Genomic DNA, 21,590 nt, shown 5'->3' with positions numbered 1-21,590 from the left:
AGAGAGAGAGAGAGAGAGAGAGAGAGAGAGAGAGAGAGAGAGAGAGACTGACTAACTACTGAAAGTTCACCCTCTACCCTCCCAAAGATGTAGAGATTCTAAAGGGTTCTTTGAAATGTATCCGGAGTCACACACAGCTTCCCTTTACAGGATGTGCGCAATGGGCAAGATTCAGCACTGAGAAAAGGGGGTGGGGCTCTCTATTCCAAACACTTGTCTGAACTGGCACAATTACAGAACTGTAATTCATAATGACTGATCTTTTTTAAAACATGAAAATTCCTATCTGATTTATAAAGTTTCAAGCTAATGGCAAGTTACCAGAAAAATTCCTCCTAACAAAGAGTTAGAATGACCAACTTCCTACCTCAACGATGCCCTGCCTTAAAGGCATTGTCAACTAAAAGTTCTGCCCCCTTGCCACATGGAGTCATTTTCCCTTTCTGCCAAAGCCTTTCCTCCTGCTTATCCCTGCTGTGTCTTACCTGCTTCTTTTAAATTATCTTCATTATATTCAGCCTTAAAAACAACAAAAAACCCACCTCAGTCCAAGTACAATCAATTACCATCCGAGACACTTTTGCCAGATAAATCTTCAGGTACAACTTACATTGTTTAAAGGTCACCAACAGCTTACAAAATTAGAAGCCAGTGAAATACCGGAGCTCCACACATAAGTCTTCCCACAAGCCAGTTCACTTTACCCTTCCAGCCTTAGCTTTTCCTGTGACTCCGTACAAACACTACCAACCCAGCCAAGCAGGTTCACTCGCTAGATCTCAGGCAAGCCCTTCAGCTCTCCTTTCCTGAGTGACCTCCATCCACCTCGGTTTCTACCTAAGTACTAGCTCTTCCTAAATCCCCAAAGTCTCTTCTCAAGCTGGTGTCCCAAGCCGTCTATAGCTCTCTCACCACACTGCTCCATAAGCCTTTCTCCCACAAGATCAGACATTCTGAGAGCAGAGCCAACACCTCACCCTCACTGCATACCCACACAGTACATGCTGATCAATGCTTTCAAAAACAGCTGAATGAGTTCTTTCTAAAGCGTGTCTTACTAGTAAAACTCTTAATATTTTAATAATAATGACAATCATTTTAAAGTCCACTCTTTCTGTTTTGGTTTGGTTTGAATTTGAGTCTGGGTCTTGCTGTTCAGACCTTGAACTCATGGCAATCCTGCTGCCTCCACCTCTTAAGTGCTGGCATTACAGGTGTAAGCCACCTCATCCAGCTTTCTATTTCTTTATATCACAAATAAAAAGACTGAGGCCCAAGACTTGACCTAAGTATTTGCAACAAAGAAGGTTCTGGAATCCAAGTCTCCCAACTGTCCCATGGTGATGACCTAGACTAGAAACAAGCCTTCACCCCACCCGCCTCCTTCAGCACAGATTTGTTCTTCATAAATTTGAAGAAATATTCACCAGCACACCCTGCTTAAGGAGGCACAACACAGCATTTATTCTGTTCCCAGTGCCAGTGGGATCTCAGATCCTTATCTGAAGCTTAGGAAGAAAGCTCAGCTTGCTACTGCTTTCTTCCGTGTGCCAGAGAACATGGAGGATGGAGTCAAGGGAGGAGCGTAACCCGGAGGGTGTCTCACTCACTCTAACCCACATCTAACTAAAGCATGCCTTGATGCTGCCCATGAACTATGCACCACGGAACCGTGAATGTGCCCTGAATCAAGCTAAATAAAAAGCCCTTGATTTTTTGGTAAACTCATCAACTTCACCAACAATTTACCAGAAAACATTAGTAAATTTCATCCCATAAGTTTTAAAATTTCCCTTTCAGAAAAACAAATACCCAAGGAAACAAAAAGGTTAATGCCACAATATCCAAACCACTCTTGGAAATAAAAAAATAGAAACAGGAACATATAATAGGAAAATGAGCAATGAACACGGATAGAAAGCTGACAAAGGAAACTGAAGACTAAAAAATAAGACATTTTGCAAGTTCAGTTCAAGACTAGACAACTGAAGCCTAAAGCTGATTGTTGTATGTGATTTTTTCGTATGTCTTACCATCTCTCTACATTTTAAATTTTTTATTATATTTTTATGTATGCATTGGGATGGGGATGCAGGCAGAGTGTGTGCATATCACAGCACACATGGAAGTCAAAGAACAAAGTCTTGACAACATCCTCACTGACTTATTGCTCTCACATTTTACTAGGTACTGGGGGGAGGGGAGGCACCTGTGTACCATGGTGGAAGTATGGCAGTCAGAGGACAGCTTTTGGGAATCAGTTCTCTCCTTTCCATCATGTGTTTCCAGGGAACATTCCAGAGATTGAACTACAGTCATCAAGGTCAGCAGCAAGCCTCCCCTTTCTCCCACTGAGCCATTCACCAGCCCTCATCTGTCTGGCTGTAAGAGAATTTTTAAACATGGCTTGTTAGGCTAGCTGTTTTATAAGGAAACTCCATAAGGAGTAGTAGCAGAGTGTGGTGTGGCATGCCCCTTTAATCCCAGCACTCAGCAGCCAGAGGCAGATGTCTGAGTTCCAGGCCATCCAGGACTACCTGGTGAGACCCTGACTCAAAAGGAAGCCCTAAACTATACATATTGCGTGGAGATCATCCTCTGAATTGCTTCTTGTTTTGTTGTTTGTTGTTTTCGGAGGGGTTGTTGTTGCTGTTCTTATTCTTGCCGGGTTTTTGGACGGTTGGTTTGTTTTTTGTTTTGTTTTTGAGACAAGATCTTTTAAAGCCCAGGCTTGTCAAAGATGAGTGTGAACTCTCCTGATCCTTCTACCGCTACCACCAAATACTGTGATTACAGGAATGTGTCAGCCACCATGCCCAGCCAAGTTTCTTATTTCTGTGACTTCATGTCTTGTAGTATACAACAAAGATTAACTTCTACTCTATTTTTTACTTGAAAATTTGAATCAGTGAACAAATAACTGATAAGAAAAGATACCTAACCTTACTAATATAGGTTAAAATAAGCTGCCTTTTTGCTGAGTACCATTATACTTAAGCAGCTACCACAGCATCTACTGTTTTCAGACTCAGTCAGTGCCTGGTGCTGGAGAAAGCAGAGCCACTCTTCTGACTGCAGCATGACTGACAGGTGGGAATAGATGATCATTTGTTTGAGCAGAGACAACAGAGAAGTGACCTATGCATTGCAGCATGTTTGGCAATGTGTTTGAAGGAAAACAAAAACATCTAAAAATTCTATGAGTGGAAAAACAGTAAAACATAACACGTTAACACTATGGAACAGCCGGGCAGTGGTGGCGCATGCCTTTAATCCCAGCACTTGGGAGGCAGAGGCAGGCAGATTTCTGAGTTCGAGGCCAACCTGTTCTACAGAGTGAGTTCCAGGACAGCCAGGGCTACACAGAGAAACCCTGTCTCGAAAAAACAACAATAACAACAAAAAAAACCACTATGGAACAGTTCACCAGTGTTATAAAGGATGACATTTGTTATCTACGTGGTTTGATATTGAAAGATACTCCCAATACAATGGTATAAAGGGAGATCACAAAAACACATGAAATACGATCCTACTTACACCAAAGCATATATGTCTCAAATTACACACACGCACACACGCACGCACGCACTCCTGAATATCGGCGCACACACATATGTATTCAAGAATAGGAGTATTAGGAAAGATAATCACTGAAGCTAGACATGGCAGTGTACACCTATAATTCTGGCACTGAGGAGGCTGAGGCAGGAGGACTGCCAAGAGTTTAAGATCAGTCTTTACCCCATAATGAGCTCCAGGTTAAAGAGTGACTTCCTGTCTCAAAAAAAAAGAATGATCGGTGAAAACAAAATTCCAATAAGCTTCTCATCTGTGACTTGCACCCCTGTGCACACACCGTGTGCATGGGGTCTTTTATCCATGTGTGCAAACCCCCCACCAAAAAAAAAAAAAAAAACCCAATAAAGTACTTCATGAGAGATGTAGCCAACACACATTGCTAAATCAAGGACACTTGACATTTTTCCAGATTTTGTTTCGTTTCTTCTCCACCATCCTTACACGTATGTGCACCTTTTGCTTTATTATCCTCCCAGAAGAACTTTAGCTGCAATCTCCCCTTCAGATAACTGCCGGGGTTATTAGCTATTGACAGTGCTGGGCAAGCACAATCCATCAGGCTTGAGATCCAGTGTGGGCTGCACTCCTCACTCAAGTGTAGTGCCTGCCCTGCATGCATGATGCCCTGGGGTTGAACCCCACATAGGGGTGAGGGAGACCTCAAATATAGACTTCTAATGAAAGGAGAAAATAAGAATTAAGAGCATGGAGGGGTCTAGAGTAGGAAAGATTTGTGAAGCAGCCCAATGCAGTGCCCTCTTCTTCAGGGAAAAAGTCTAAAGCTACAATGTATAGTCAACTAATGGCTAAGATCTCAAGTCTGAGGTTTACCTCTGCTGTCTTCTGTCCTGGCCTTCTGTCTCCGTGTGGTGCCTACAATATGGCTTCTGTCCCTACCAGCCTCCCAGCTAATCTGTGCAGAGACACATTCCAACAGCTCCCCAAAATGCTTGAAGCCACAAACAGTACCAGATCCCAAATATACCATGTTTTCCTCATGTACCAATGATAAAACTCAAATTTATGAATTAAGCCCAGCAAAAGGTTAACAATAACTTAGATGAGGATGAGGATGATGATGATGATGATAAATGAACAACTACAGCAACACACTATAATAACTTATTTAAAACTTGTGAACTGTTTATTTCTGGAATTTTCCACTTGATATTTTGGGCTCACAAGTAACAGAAGCAATAGAAAGTAAAAAACAAGGATAAGGGACAGGAAAGGGAGAAGTACCCTACATCTTAATCTTCCCATTTAACAGAACAATAGAGAAGTAGAAGGCTAGAGAGATGGCTCCCTGACTGAGACCCTTGATGCTGAGCTTCACCACCTTAGTTCCATCCCAGAACCCTCAGGGTGCAAGAGCCACCTCCTACAAGCTGTGCTCCGACCGACCGACCTCCAGGGACATGTCAATACATGCGCATACTCCCTCCACTCACAAAATAAATAAATGAAAATGCAACTAACAGAAAATTTCCCAAAGTTGCCCGAGTGCAAGACCTCAGAATTTTAATCCAGACAGATCTGCCAAAGTCTGTATAAAACAGCAGTTCTTAGTCTGTCACCGAGACCCACGTCAGCTGTCTCTCAGCTCCAGTATGACAGCTGTCTCACTGAGCACGCACCGTCCTCTGGTTAGAAAGAACTGCTGGGGCTGCACTCCTTGGGGGCAGACTGTGGCCCTCCTTCCAAATCCAGTGAAATGTAGTATCTTCCAATGCTGTCTCTACAATCAGTGAGAACTGTTTTGGTTTTGATGGTGGTGGTGTTTTGGTTTTTTGCATAGCGGGGAGGAGTGTAGGAGGTCTGGAACCAAGAGCCTCCTGTATACCAGACAAGTACTCTACCACTAGCTCATACAGGCCCTAGCTCCAGAATAGCTTTTTTTTCTATCTAGTGTCATTTCTGGCTGGTCCACTGTGCACACATTTATCAGCCTTCTGATTCAAAGCAAATGTGACAAAGCTAATTATTCCTAAAGTGACAAAAGACAGGGAAGGCCTAGAAACGTTCCATCTTTCTTCTTCCTGTAAGAAAGTTAGCATATGTGGAGTTCCTAATCAATGCATTTCCTCTCAGTTGCTGAGAGCTGCAGTGTCAAGTAGACTTGGAGTACAAAAGGACTGTGACTAAGTGACAACTCAGAGTGAGAGCATCCTGGGAACACATGAGTTCTAGGCCAGGCTGGAAATGTCAGTGAGAATCCCACTTCAGGAGGAAAAATGTCAGGCACGATGGCTCACCACTATAATCCCAGTCCTGGGAGATTGAAGAAAGAGGGTCACCCTGAGTTTTAAGCCAGTGTGGGATACACAGTAAGTTCCAGGCCACAGTGGGCTTTGTCCAGACAAAGAGACTTTGTCTCAGAAAAAAAGAAAAGAGTGGGATGAGAAGAACTAAAGGATGCTGAGACACAGGCTGCGTTTCTATTGTGAGGAGATATGAGCGAACTCAGCTATTCTGATCTACCACTCAGCTCTCACAGGAGGAAGGTTCTGAACACCCCTTAGCTGGACAGGAACGGGAAACACCTATCCAGAGGAAGAACACTTAGAAAGCAGGTAAGTCTAGCTTCTTTACCATGTCCCTGTGAAACTGTGGTGAGACCCAAAAGAAACAGGAAGTGAGGTTCAAGAAGGTTGTACACTAAGTTTTTTGTGTTGTTGTGGAACTCTGTAGACTAGGCTAGCCTTGAACTAACAGAGAACCACCTGCCTCTGCCTCTAAATGCTAAGATTAAAGGCATGTGCCACCACTACCCTATACACTCTTGAGTTTTAAGACCAGAAATGCCAGGTCAAAGTGGACAGATGACACCAAAAATATTGCCCTGAGACTCAAGCATTATCTTCAATAATACAAGAGTTTACTTTTTTTTAAGATTTACTTATTTTGGTCTACAGATCAAGTTCCAGGACAGCCAGAGCTACAGAGAGAAATCCTGTCTCAAAACAAAACATAAAAATAAAAACAAACAAAAAAATTTATTGTATGTGCACTAGGGTTTTACACATATGTACACCATGCATGTGCCTAGTGCCCAGAGAGACAAGAGAAAGCATCAGATCCACGCTCTCTTGCTCCCCTACTTGTATTTTTTAAGCACCAAACTCCAAGTTATCACACTGAAAATTTTCTAGCAAAGAATGGAAAACAGAAATAACTCATAATTCACTCCTATCCACTTTAAGATTTGGAAATATCTGATGTTCTTTTTATTTAGAAAGCTATCTTTACTCTTTTGTTTTGGTAAAATATTAAACCTATTTGCAGAGATTTTTCTTTGAGGCATCATCTCACTGTGTAATCCAAACCAGGCTTTCTCAGGCCTGTCTCAAGCCGATGGAGTTCTGCAATTACAGGCAGGGACCACCGCCATAGTCAGGCTCACTCCCGATTCCAATCCCCCAACCTCACTTATTAAAATTAGAATTTCTGGTTTCCCACCATAAAGAGCTTTTACCTCAGTGGTTAGCAGAAACAGCCGGCAGGTTTAGAGACGGCAGGTTTAGAGACTGAGTGCTATTCATGGCAAGAACATGAGAATTAACCACGGCTTTGTGTGCTGGGTGTCACACAAAGTAAGGCCTTTACTGCCATTTCCTTCCTTTATGTTTTCACCTGATTACTCTTGCCTGGCTCAACTACTCTAACAATCCATGTTAAAACTTCTGAAGCTAGATGCCTACATGGGAACTAAACACAAGCTATTATTCAAAAAATATGCAAACCAGTACCAAGGTAAAGATTAAAAACAAAAACAAAAAAAACAATTGATTCAAAAATTCTTCAAGCCTAATGGTTTAGTCCTGTAATCCAACCTCTTGGAAGGCTAACACAGATGCATTGCTGTGAGTTTGGGGCCAACCTGGGCTACAGAATGAGAACCTATTGGGGGAAAATATGAATGGATATCTATCATTGAGAAAATGAAATGCAAACTACTCATACTGTCCCTCTAAACGTGATTTGTATTTAAATCTTCATTATAGTTATAAGCTCTTCAACTTCAAAAGTTTCTAAAAACAAAAGGATCGGAGCAGGGCCAGTCCACTTATTTTAAGACATTCCCAGCTCTAATGTGTAATTCATACGGAAGCCATAATTGCAAACTAAACTTTATAATAGAGGTTGCAAAAATATCTCTAGAGTTTGCTATATTTAAGAGAGAAATCCTTACTATATAACAGTAAGAGTATTAAATTAAGGTACATTGTGAACGCTGGAAGGAGCGTAAAGGCAGAGAACCAGTGTGGGCTGGGAGAGAGAGACTTCATGCCATAAACGCCCTTCTTTTAGTCTTATGACTTTATACCATCTGTATATATGAACTATGACAGTTCCTCTTAGTTAAGTAATAACCTTTATTACAGTGTTAACATTATATATAATTCTTAGCAAGGAACAACAACCAGTGAAATGCTAAGTAATGTGATGATAGTTTTTAAATAACCACAGAATAAAGAACAATCAGAGGCCAACAGAACGGCATTTGCTGCCAATCCTGACTAGCTGAGTCTGATCCTGGGACCCACATCTAGAAGGAAAGAGCCAAGTCTCCCAAGCTGGCCTCTGACCTGTGTGCACACTGTGACATGCTCACACCTCACCTAAATGGACAAACTATAATTAGAAGAAGAAGAATTTCCTCTATTTCAAATAATACACCCAAACTTACTTCCATTATGATGTCTGCAAACTTAAACCATGACCTAAAAGTAAAGTCTATTTCAAGTGGCAGATTACTAAGGTCTCCTAAACTATGGAATCTACACGTAATTGTCTCTCATTTTAAAAAAAATAATAGCTGGGCAGTGGTGGTGCATGCCTTTAATCCCAGCACTTGGGAGGCAGAGGCAGGTGGATTTCTAAGTTCGAGGCCAGCCTGATCTACAGCAAGATTAAAAATTTTTAAAAAGAAACTGAACATAATCTCTTAAGTGTCTCTGTGTATTCTAACCTACGAAGCAGAGTAAAGTTGCCTTTTAACAATACATTATAAATTGGGCTAAGGGAGCTGACAGTTTCTACAGTGGGCAGAAATGGTTCCCTTCTCTGTGGGGAGGAGGGGACTTTTGAAAACTTTCAGGAAAATCACTGACCTGCAGTGACCTTATACCCACTTGGTTTAACAAGGAAGCACCCTGTGACAATGCTGAGCTGCTCCTATCAATACACTGTAAGTCACACAGACGAGGGGTTTTACAATGTGTTCCATGTTTTAGTATTTATTTGCTTGTTTTCATGTGTAGATGTGTGTGCCTGAATGCATATATGTGCACTCTGTGTATGCAGGAGCCCGGAGGTCAGAGGGAGTACTTCTCCCTAGAGCTGGAATTGCAAATGGTTGTGAGTAGCAGTACAAGCTCTTTAACTGTTGAACCATTTCTCTACCCCCGTATATTTTTATTTTACTGACAAGTTCAGTGAACATCTGTATTTGTAACACCAAATTACATTATTAGTTTTTTTTCTTTGGATTTTAAGTTTCAAACTGAGTATCTTCTACTCTATGATATTTCTACTGTCTTTGTGTTTCCTATCTTTACCACTACACATGGTGTCATGTATGCCAACCACTGCATGCATGTAGAGGTCAGTGGACAGTGCAGGAACTAGTTCTCTCCTTCTACCATAGGGGTCCCAGGGATCAAACTCAGGTACTCAGCTTTGGGAGCAAGTGCCCTTACCAGCTGAGCCATCTCATGGGCCCTTCTGTTTTGTTTTTGGTTTTTTGTTTTTGTTTTAACAGACTGCTCTGTAGCTTTGGCTCACTATATAGCCAAGACTATCTCAAACGTGTACTAATCCTACTGCCTCGGATTCTCAAGTGTTGGGATTGCAAGTGTGAACTCCCATTCCTAGCTAGTCTTCCTGTCTTTTCAAGACAGGACAATTATCTAAGCAATATAGTCTATATGAGCAGAGGGCAGAGAGAAGCAGCATTTTCTAATGATTTCATCTTCTTAATTAAATTTTATTTTAAAAATTAAATTTTAAATTAATTCAAACTCTTGGAAAGCAAAGACTCATATTTCTTTTTTTTAATTTTATTTATATATTTTATGCATATGAGTACACTGTAGCTGTCTTCAGGCTACCAGAAGAGGACATCAGACCCTATTACAGATGGTCGTGAGCCACCATGTGGTTTCTGGGAATTGAACTCAGGACCACTGATAGAGCAGTCAGTGCTCTTAACCGCAGAGCTATCTCTCCAGTCCAAGATTCCTATTTCTTTTTCTCCCACATCTCACAACTCCAGCACTGGGCACAGTGCCCAACACATGAAGCATCCATTCTATACTATGGAATGTATCCATCTGTGCCAAAAAGGTATAAAGCAAGATGGCTCAGCAGTATAGCCTGAATCCGTGAGCTCTATCCCCACCGTGGACTGAGAGGACAGACCCCTGAACACCACAGTTATTCTCTGAATACCACAGACACACCATGGCCTGCATGCTTCTGATTTCACACATGATCATACATACATACATACATACACACACACACAATAATAATAATAAGTTTTTAAAAAGTTTTAGTTATGAAGGTGAGCTGGAGAGATGGCTCAGCAGTTCAGAGCATGTATTGATCTTGCAAAGGGTGAGAGTTTAGTTCCCAGCACCTACTCACAACTACCTGGCACTCCAATTCCAGGGGATTTGATGTCTCTGGCCTCCTTAGGCATATGCAATCATGTGCACATACCCACAAAGACATAAACATACACATAATTAAAAAATAGTAAAAATAAATCTTTTAATAATACAAATTTTAATTACAAAAAAATAAAAAGTAGACAAGCAAAATGGCTCTGTGGTAAGGCATCTGCACCAAGTCCGACCTGAGTTCAATCTCCTGAGTCCAGAGGCGAAAGGCGGGAACTGACTCATCTGTGCACGCATGTCACAGCACACACATGCTCATATGATTGTGTACACACAAAAGTATACACAATAGACAAAATAATTAATCAATATAAACAAAAAGACAAACCAAAAGTTGGAGGCCATTCTGGTCTCCAGAATGAGTTTCTGGACAGACAGGGCTACACAAAGAAACCCTGTCCCAGAAAAAAAAAGATAAACTAAATATAGTTTTCATCTGCAATTTCAGCACCTGAAAGGGAGAGACAGGAAGATTGCTGTAAGTTCAAAGCCTGCCTGATCTACACAGCAAGTTTTACCCACTCAGGGAAACACAAAAAGTTTCTGTCTGAAAAATAAAATATAAACATATATAAATGGAAGAATAGCTCAGTGATAAAGAACTTGCTTAGAATGTAGTAAGTCCTACAGTTTCCAGCACTACAGAAGGAGGAGCTGTGTGTGTGCGTGTGTGTGTGTGTGTGTGTGTGTGTGTGTGTGTGTGTGTGTGTGTAAATGTTTGGAGACCTGAGTTCAATCCTTAGCTCCTATATGAAAATACCCAACATGGTGGTGTGTGCTTATAATTTGAATGCTGGGAAGGAAGGAACAGGAAGATTTCCTGGGACTTAACAGCCAACCAGTCCAGTCTAACTTGTAAGCTCAAGCCAATCAAAGACCTTGTCGGAGAAGTACATGGCATTCCTAAGGACAGCACCTGAGTCTGTCTTCCATAACTACCACAAACCCATGTGCACCCACACATACAAGAACACATGCATACACAGATACATATACTTTTATTAAAAGTAAAAATAGACCCGGGCGGTGGTGGCGCATGCCTTTAATCCCAGCACTTGGGAGGCAGAGGCAGGCGGATTTCTGAGTTCGAGGCCAGCCTGGTCTACAGAGTGAGTTCCAGGACAGCCAGGGCTACACAGAGAAACCCTGTCTCAAAAATCTAAAAAGAAAAAAAAAAAAAAAAGTAAAAATAGGACTGGAGGTATAGCTCAGGGGTACAGTGCTCATCTAGTATGCTGAGTTCCAGCCCCAATACAGAGAAGAAAAAAAATCTTAACAGCCTAAAACTAACTAACCTTTTACTAAATTAGCATGGTGCCTTATACATAAATCAATACATGAGTTCCAAAACACAACTTTCCCCAATGAAATGGAATCAGACACCAAGAAAAATTTAAATTAGAATATTTTCAGTTCCAAAAACACTGGCAAGATGTACACACTGAATTAACCCAAAGTCTCTTATGTTGTCCCAAGAGAGATCAGATACAACAACTCACAGATATGCTACCAACATGTGGTTGAAAACTATTAACTGAGAGTTTGCACTTCCAGCCTAGCTTGCTGCCAATAATCCCCTAAGGGGGCCAACAAGATGGCTCAGTGGCTAAAAGGTGCTTGCTGCCAAGCTGGACGACTTGAGTTTGACCCTGGGAATCCGTATAATGGAAGGACAAAACTGACTCCTGAAAGTTATCTTCTGATCTCCATGTCCACACTGCGACAGGAAAACCACAGAAGTATGCATGATACAGAGAGAGAGAGAGAGAGAGAGAGAGAGAGAGAGAGAGAGACAGAGAGAGAGACAGAGAGAGAGACAGAGAGAGAGACAGAGAGAGGGGAGAGAGAGATTGAGATTAAATGAAAGTTCTCTAGGACCAGCAGAGGTTTCATTTAATTAGAAAAAAGGAAAAAAAATCCCCTAGGTTTTTCCCTCAAAATTTAATGGAGTACAATGAAAGTAATTAGCTGTATGTCACCAATTGGAGGGAGAGGGGAAGCAGATTAAAAAACATTGGCTTTAAAATGTGAAAATCTTGCCAAGCATGGTGTCACATCCTTTAATCCCAGAACTAGGGAGGCAGAAGCAGTTGTGTCTCTGAGTTCTAGGCCAGCCTGGTCTACATAGTGAGTTCCAGGACAGCCAGGGCTATAAAGAGAGATCCTGTCTCAAAATAGATAGATAGATAGATAAATAGATAGATAGATAGATAGATAGATAGATAGATAGATAGGCAGACATGCATGCATGCATGCATTGTCTTGGTCCTAAACTAGCTACTGCTTACACTGTAACCTGTGACAAATCACATCTCTGAAGCTTAAACTACTATAGCAACAAAATTGAGGGGTACCCTGGGACTATCTGGAGGAAAGATGAGCTATTTTCTAAAGTTCTTTAAAAGTTAGGATTGAGCAGATGATAATGATGATTTTTTTTTTATGTATGTAGAGTAATAAGCATGACAATTACAACATAAAGCAGGAAGGGTAATAGATCTTACACCGCATAAGGTTTCTATATTCCCCTTAAATCGGCAAAATAGTAATTCCAAGTACACAGACCAAAAGAAGAAAGAAAGAAAACAGAAGCCAATTTTAAAATGGTAACCCTAAATCTATCAACATCAATCATTACATTATATGTAAATGGCCTACAGAATGGTTAAAAGAAAATCTGGCTACACACTATTTAAAAGTTATAATAGATAAAAGTAAAAACAAAGTTATACAGCTCTATTCAGAATCAGGAAAAAACTAGAAACAACAAATCTTCAAGAGTGAATGGATAACTATGGCACACCTATAAGAAGTAATAGCCTAGTATCGACAATACACACACGGTAGGTTAATTTCTAAGGCATTCATCTGAGTAAAGGAAGCCGGTTTCAGAAGATCCCATTCATATCACACTAGAAAAAGAAAAACTAGAACAGATCAGTGGTTACCACTTGTTGGAGATGGGGCAGTATGACAAAGCTTTGTGGAACGGAACTGATGAAATCCTAGTTAGTGATAGTGACTACATGTGCTAAAACTCATTGAACTGTACATCAGAAAAAAAAACTATTATTAGCATTTTAAAAAATATTATTTTTAAGTTATGAGCGTTTGTGTGAAATTGTGTGTGCTACTGCCCACAGAGGCGAGAGACATCCCTTGGAGCTGGAATTATAGGCTACCTTATAGCTAGCTATGAGAGCTACCGCACGTGGGTACTGGGAACGGAATCCTGGGCCTCTGGAAGAGCAGTTGCCCTTAACCACTGAGCATCCATCTCTCCAAGATCCCATATATTACTTTTTTTTTTAAGTAAAAGTATGTGGCTAATTTCCATCGGTCTTTCCAAACTATGATTTAATGAATAAGATCAAAAGGAAAACAAGTAAGAACGCCAGATCCTGCTGGCATAAAAGTCACTACTGAAAAGAACTTCCTCATTCACTGCACAAAATATACAAAGCGAACCCAAACTTCGGAAATTTCTTCTCAGAAGAGGCTAAGAAAACCAGTCATTCAGATCCAAAATGTGTATATTTTTTAAAACGCCTGTTGAATAGCTCCTCTTGTCTGTTTCTATATTTCAGGCTTTTCAAGACGCTGCCAATTTCTCCTGGCTGGGTGCCACTTTGGGGTTTACTCAACTTACAAGTATCCCTTTATGCGTATCTCATAGTCTGGGGTCTTTGGGCAGCCCTAAGGAGGACTCTACCAAAGCAATGGCCTTTGCAGGGAGCCGGCAAGACACGGGCCGCTCCGCACGAGCTCACACTAGCCCCAAGGTCTGCGGACGCCGGCGCGGGGAGGCTCTGCTCAGCGTCCGGGAGGTGAAGCTGAGGTCCCGGGCCCCCATCCAGCCCGTCGTCGGGAGACGCTCTGCAGGTCCCGCCGCTCCTCTTGGAGCGCACCTCAGCCGTCGCGGGAACCGCAGGAGCGCGCCCGCCCCCGCGCACAGCCCGGAGGCCTGAAGGAAGAGCGAGGACCGCCGTCCCGCCACATTCCCAACCAGCCCTCCCTGCAGACACCGCCGCGGGTCCCGTGCCCTACGGGAAGCGCCGGCAGGGGGCTCACCTTGAGTTGCGACTTGGAGACCTTCCCGCTGCGGTCCAAGTCGAGCGCGGTGAAGGCGTGCCAGATGGCTTTGAGCAGTTCGTCTTTCAAGCCCCCCATGGCCGCCGCCGCGCTGCCCCAACAGACCTGGCCAGCCGGGTCGGCAACTCAGCGCCTCTGCCTCCAGCAGGATCGCCACAGACAACGCCGCTCTCCGTGCGGTCATGCGGTCACCTGACCGCTTCAGGCCCCGCCCTCCCGAGGACACGCCCCCCTGGTCCCGCCCCTCCGTCTCACCAGCCCGCCCCTAGGATACGTACTCTCTGTCCACTACAGGGACGTAAACATCACGCCAAGTCCTTGTGATGGGTTTCCACATCAACTCAGGCCATTTTCAAAGCTCACATGTGCTCCCAAAGAAATGTCCATCGTCCCGAGGAACACGCAAGACTGGAGTGATCAGCCTCTGCGGCTTCTGCAGGAGTCCCGCAGTTACTAAAGGAGCCTTAGTTCAGTTCTGGGATGGAGTCACGGTCTCAAGGGGCCAGACAAGACCCCGAAAGACGTCCAAGCAGAACCTGGAATGCTCAGTCCCAAATCAGGAAGGACGAAGAAGGAGACAGAGACAAAAAGTAAATCTGAGAAAGTTGTTTCGTGCTGTTTGCAAATGTGCAGTGATGGTCCTCTGTAGTGGCCTCTGGGGGGATACAGCAACAAGTTTTAGAAGAGTTAAGAAGTCAATGATAGGCTGATAAGATAGCTCGATAGATAAAGGCTCTTGATGCCAAACCTAACGACTTTGAGTTCCATCTCCTAAACCCACATAGTGGAATGAGAACCGCAAGTCGTCTCCTGACTTCCACCGCATGCCCACACACCTACACTAAATAAATAAATGTATAAAAAGAAGTAGATAATCCCAGCCGCTGAGGATTAGTTCACATCTTAGGAAGAGCTTCACGGAGGTGAGGTTGCTGTCGCTGGTAGATTGTGCTGGCATGAATGCAAATCACTCCATCCATTTTACTAATGAAAATGGTTGACTCACTTAAAAGAACCCATCCAGACCTATAGAAGTGTCTGAATGACTGTAGTCGCTAAACTTACATCTCTTACATCTTACATTTCTTACATTTGAACTCTCCTGGCTTCAAATTCTATACAGATAAAGTAAGCATGGATACCAGATGTTCTAGAAGGCTCTTTTCCACTGCCTGGGGTAGTGACTGGGTAACTTGAATGTCATCACAATAGCACAACCCTTAGACACTATGGAAATGATAACTATCAAAAATCAAAAGTAGGAGATTCTCAGATAAAAAGTAGTTTATTTTCCTCTTAAATTTCCTATGGGCTGAGGGTGTAGCTCAGTTGGAAGATAGCTTTTTTAACATGTACAAAAACCCTGAATTTATTCCTAGCACTAAATGGTGCTAGGCCAGGCATGGTGGTGTATACCTATAATCCTAGATCAACCTTAGCTACACACACATAGAGCTCAAAGCCAGCCAGGACTAAATAAACCCTGCCTGTAAATAAATTAATAAACTTCTTGATATCCACATATGTCCTATTTTAAAGGGAACAGAAGAGACAAACGGATTTGGAAAGAGCCAAAAAAAAGAATAAACTGCATAAATGAGTTTAAGGCCAAAAGGAATCTCATAGAGCTGAAGGTAGGAACAAACAAAGGGACCATCACGTCACCTCTTTCTCACTTTAACAGCCTTGAGGGTGCCCGCCCATTTCATTACCACTGGTCAGGATTGTTCTTGCCCTCCCAGAATCTGGTTTCTATTGTTCTTCGTTAGCTCCAGACCAAGTCTTCAGTCAGCAAAAAACACAAGGTTTAACCTCTAATTTATTTATGCCAACTCAGCTTGCCCTAAGTAGTGGGGGGGAAAACCCAAACAAACAAACAAACAAAAATGAAACATTAAACCAGGCATGACAATATATACCTGTACTCAGTAAGAGGAGGTAGGAGGGTGGCTACATGTTTGAGGCCACTCTGGTCTGCACGGCTCATTCCAGGGCTACAAAGCAAAAACTCTGCCTCAGGAGAGGAAGAAAGAAGAGGAGGAGGGAGAAGGGGAAGAGGAGGAGAGGAGGCAAGGGGAAGGCGAGGAGAAGGGAAGAGAAGAAGAAAGAAATCCTAATTCTGAAGGTTCAGTTTAATCACTAGATGACACTTTTTTTTTTTTTTTTTTTTTTTTGGTTTTTCGAGACAGGGTTTCTCTGTGTAGCCCTGGCTGTCCTGGAACTCACTCTGTAGACCAGGCTGGTCTCAAACTCAGAAATCTGCCTGCCTCTGCCTCCCAAGTGGTGGGATTAAAGGCGTGCGCCACCACTGCCCGGCTAGATGACACTTTCAGAATATAAACACACTAAGCATATTTCAAAGCCTTTTCTCTAGGCTATTCTGTACTTCCAAGTGCCTACTTCTAAACTCCTCATTCCTTTTTCTTTTGGGTTGGATAGATGGTTGGTTAGTTTATTTGCTAGTATTACAAATAAGAATCACCACATCTTGCTCCTACAATGTCTTTTTTTTAAATCCAGCCCTGAGCGTCATTCACCATCACTTACTCAATATCTTACTAATTTCTCAAGTCCATCCTATTTAATTGGAAGTGAAACTATTGAATGAAGATCAGTAGGCATCAGTCACCTGGGGTCAGTTGAGAAGATGGCTTGTTCCTACACAGATGAGGGCAGAATCTTGAGTTTCTCATTCATTCATCTATAAATAAATATGAAGTTTCATTTCCTTGCTTGTAAAATGGAATGCAGTACTATTATGTATCCGAAGTACTATTAAATAACATGATATTTAAATGATTAACATGATAAAATAAAATAACATGAGGCTTAAATGAAAAGCTAGTGTGGCACACACTGTCACAATATGGCTTGTATAATGGATCTGTCCTGTGGCAATTTTAGCCAAACTACAATTTAGTTCCCTAAAATTCCACTCATTACTGTGCCCCCTTTTTTTGACACAGTGTTTCACTATGTAACTTTATCTAGGGAGGAACTTCCTATACGTACAAGGACCTGGCTAGTCTTGAACTCATAATCCTTTTGCCTACCTCTGTCTCTGGAGTGGTAAATTAAAAGTATACATCACCACACCTAGCCTCCTCTTGAAAATTTTTAAAAAAACAACACTTTGTATTTACATGTGCGTGTGCTTTGTGTGTGCAGGTATCCAAGGAGGCCATAAGAGAGTGTCATCTCTCCCTGAAGTTGGAGCTATAGGTGGTTGTGAGCCATCACCATGGTACTGGGAACCAAACTCAGATCACCTACAGGCACAGTACACACTCTTAACCACTGAGCCATCTTGCCAGGCCTCACATGGAACACATTTTAAGTTCTAGCACTCAGGAGACTGAAAAAAACAATCGTCAAATTGAGGGATGCCTTGAGCTACGCTGTGAGTTCAGGGCCTGTCTGAGCTGTATAGAAAGACCCTACCTCAAAATATGGAGGGGGTGAGGAAGTGTAGAAGTTAAACCTGTCTCTTCCTCCCAGTCCCATGCTCAGAGAAAGAAGACTCAGACTCAAAATATATTTACAAATACCTTGGCCATATCATTAGGCTTTTCTCTGACTAAAATCATAGCTTACATTATCCCGTTTATATTAATCTATATTCTGCCATATATATACCTGTGCTCAGGTACCAAACTTTAGACTATTCACATCTTCTCAGTTGATGCCTGTCTGTATCCCAGAATTCTTTCTACCTCCCAGATGTCCCACCTTCTATTCTACCTTTTCCTATAGGCCATAGGTTTTTTAATTGATAGGTGATCCATACAATATACAAGACAGTCTCTCTACAGGGGCGAAAGAAGAAAGTAAGGAAAAGAAAGAATAAAGCTGGTATTAGTGTCATCCTCAAAATTCACATGCTGAAGTTCTAACCCCCAGTACTTAGGAATAAGATCACATTTGGAAATGGGGTCTTTTTAGAGATAATTCTGATCCAATTTGATTGGTGTCCTCATAGAAAGGCCAAATTTAGACACAAACCTGCACATGGGAAGAGCAGGAATGCAAACAGGAAGACAGACATCAGAGTCACATATTTCCACATGCTAAGAGACACTAAGGAGTATGAACAAATGGCCAACAGCTGAGAGACATGGAATACATTCTTCCTCACAGTCCTTAGTACCAAGCCTGCCAACAACTTGGTATTAGACACTTCCAATCACCAACACCTGCCACCCACCACCCACACCCACCACCCACCACCCACCACCCACCCACACCCACCACCCACTACCCACCACCCACCACCCACTTCCATTCCCCTAGCCCCTGCTCTTATTCCCCCAACACCCAACAATAAGTCCGTCTTGCTTAACGCTGCACTAATGTGGTTAAAGGTACTCATTCTGGGATACTTTGTTACAATACTTCTAGAAGCAAACTAATACAGTTGTATAAAGATGACATCTGTTACATAGTGACAGAAAACTTGGCAACACTGTTGCCTGAAGTTACAAAACTTAGAAAGAGAGGCTGGCCAGATTCCTCAGTAGGTAAAAGCATTAGCTTCCAAGGGTTTAACCAGAGTCTGAATCCTGGAGCTCATCTGCTGAAAGGAAAGAACCAGCTCCAGAAAGTTGTCCTCTGTTGGTCCAAATACTCACCATGGTATATGTGTGCCCACACACATACATACTAGTATACACACATGCACCAAATAAATAAATGTAATTTTAAAAACTTTAAAAATAAGAAGCTAGGAGGTGTTGTCACACACCTTTAATCCCAGCATTGGGGAGGCAGATCCCTGTGAGTTTGAGGCCAGCCTAGTCTACAAAGCTAGTTCCAGGACAACCAAGACTACACAAAGAAACTCCATCTTAAAAAAACAAAATTAGTCGGGCAGTGGTGACGCATGCCTTTAATCCCAGCACTTGGGAGGCAGAAGCAGGTGGATTTCTGAGTTTGAGGCCAGCCTGATCTACAGAGTGAGTTCTACGACAGCCAGGGCTATACAGAGAAATCCTGTCTCGAAAAACCAAAAAAAACCACAAAAAACAAAACAAAACAAAAAAACCAAAAAGCAAAAAAAATTAACTAATTAATTCAATAATTATTAAGATTAATTTAAATATAATTAATTTTATTTATTTATAATTTGTAATAAATTTCTATTTTATTAATTAATTTATAATTAATTAATGAATTGGTGGTTGATTGGATGATTAATAAAATTAATTATTTAATTGGTTGATTGACTAAAATAGAATATGAGGGTTTGAGCACAGACAGGTACCCTGCATGAATGGACAGTGCCAGAAATAGGATATAGTCCTGTGACTTATTGACCAGGGAAGACCCAGAGTACCTTCTCCACAAACAGAATAGACTATGGTTATTACTCTTAGTTACCCACTAGAAGTAGACTGCAAAATCCTATTGCTGCAGCTCTGTTGCTGCAGAACAGAAATCAAACTGTAATAAACCTGAAAGTTTCCTCCCTGTTCACTAGACATCATAGCAGAAGGTATGAAGGCCTCTGGGAACAAAGCCACCAAGGATAGTACTCAGCAGCAAATCTTGCATCTTAGTTACTGTTCTATTGCTTTAAAAAGACACCATGACCAAGGCAACTTATAGAAGAAAGCACTTAACTCAAGGCCTGCTTGCAGTTTCTAAGGGTTAGTCTGTGATCTTCATGGCAGGGAACGTGGTGGCAAATAGGCAGGCATGGCTTTGGAGCAATAGCTGAAAGTTCACATCTGATCTGTAAGTCATAGACAAAGACTAGGCCTGGCGTGGGCTTTTGAAACCTCCAATGCTACCTCTAGTGACCACCTCCTTCAAGAGGGCCACACCTCCTAATCCTTCCCAAACAGTTTCACTAATTGGGGACCAAACATTTGAACATATGAACCTGTGAGGGCCATTCTTATTCAGAACACTGAAGCCTGTATTCTACAATAGTGGCCTGTCAGGCAAGATGAATAGTGTTGTAGGTTCAGTGAGAGATCCTGCCTCAGAACATAAAGTGGAGAATGATCAAGAAAGACAGCTGATATCAATTTCTGGCCTGTGCATACATGCAAACACACACACATAAAAAAGAAGAAGCCAAGACCTGGCAAGTTCAGAAATAAAGCTGCCTCTAATCCTTAGTCTTTGCCAGCAAAAGACAAAAGACTCTCCAAGCAGGAAATGGTCAAATACTAAAGACTGGATGTGCTGGCACATTTCACGGAAAGCACAGGCTCTGTGTAAAAATAGTCTCTGATTTTTCTCAGCACAGGGAACAACTCTAAGATTGAAGAACACTCTTCTAATTAGAAAACAAAGCTCTGAGAAATCCTAAGAGTTTCATCTTAGAACTAAACTACAAATCCAAAAAAGAGAAAAGAATGTTTTGTAGAGACTTTAGGGCAGGGCTTTTTGTCTGATAGACTGAACCCAAACACTATTACGTGGAAACTCACTGAGGTATTTTTGGTTTTGTGTTTGTCTTAAAGTTTATTTATCTCCTTTTGTGGACATGGGTGTTTTGTGTGCACGTATGTATGTCCATCACATGTCCAAAGATGTCAGAATAGGGTGTTGAATTCTGTAGCAGTAATGGGCTAAACAACTTTATACCCCTGGCTGGTAGTGCTCCCAGCCACCTGTCAGAGCCCTCTGGATTCACAAATACACACACACACACACACACACACACACACACACACACACACACACACATACACGTTAATTTTTGACATGCTGTGACTAGCTCAAAGGTTAGGTGTTCCTAAACCTTCCCCTGCTAGCAAACTTTGGTACTCCTGAGACTCCTAAACCTTTGCATGCTATCCCACACCCAATCAGGGAAGTGGCCATTCTTACATGACTGGTTGGCTTTCTCTCCTGCAGCTCTTACATCCTATCCTTCTACCCCACGTCATGGTGATTTTCTCTCTTCCTTTCTCCCAGTTCCTAGAGCAAATATAAAGGTCCCACCTCAGTCTACCTATCCAGCCATTGGCCGTTGGGCTGTTTATTGTTCAATCAAAAAACCAACCAGAGATGAGGACCTTCAGTGTTTGGATAGCAGATTCCCAATTTGGGGGTTCAGATTAATTCAAAGCATTGGAACCAATCCAACCCCCAACAGAATCCCCTGGAACTGTAGTTAAAGATGGATGTGAAACACCATGTGGCTTCTGGGAACTGAACCTTGTTCCTCTAGCTCCAAAAGCAGTAAATTCTCTTAACCACTGAGCCATCTCTCCAGGC

The 21,590-nt window shown here is 42.1% G+C and overlaps 1 protein-coding gene across 1 annotated transcript in view; it reads right to left on the bottom strand.

Moving 5' to 3' along the window:
• The window catches only part of Swap70 (switching B cell complex subunit SWAP70), a 73,881-nt gene extending 59,338 nt beyond the window's left edge, over window positions 1–14,543 (bottom strand). The window contains exon 1 of the mRNA XM_028767997.1: window positions 14,340–14,543. Within this exon, the coding sequence (XP_028623830.1) occupies window positions 14,340–14,438 (99 nt within the window). The 5' untranslated portion in view covers window positions 14,439–14,543. The remainder of the gene's footprint in view (window positions 1–14,339) is intronic.
• Between the last annotated feature and the right edge of the window lie 7,047 nt (window positions 14,544–21,590).

Source organism: Grammomys surdaster, unplaced genomic scaffold (genome assembly GCF_004785775.1).
Source record: "Grammomys surdaster isolate TR1022 unplaced genomic scaffold, NIH_TR_1.0 184, whole genome shotgun sequence".
In the NCBI taxonomy this organism is placed as follows: domain Eukaryota; kingdom Metazoa; phylum Chordata; class Mammalia; order Rodentia; family Muridae; genus Grammomys; species Grammomys surdaster.
This window is presented reverse-complemented; position numbering and strand designations above follow the sequence as displayed.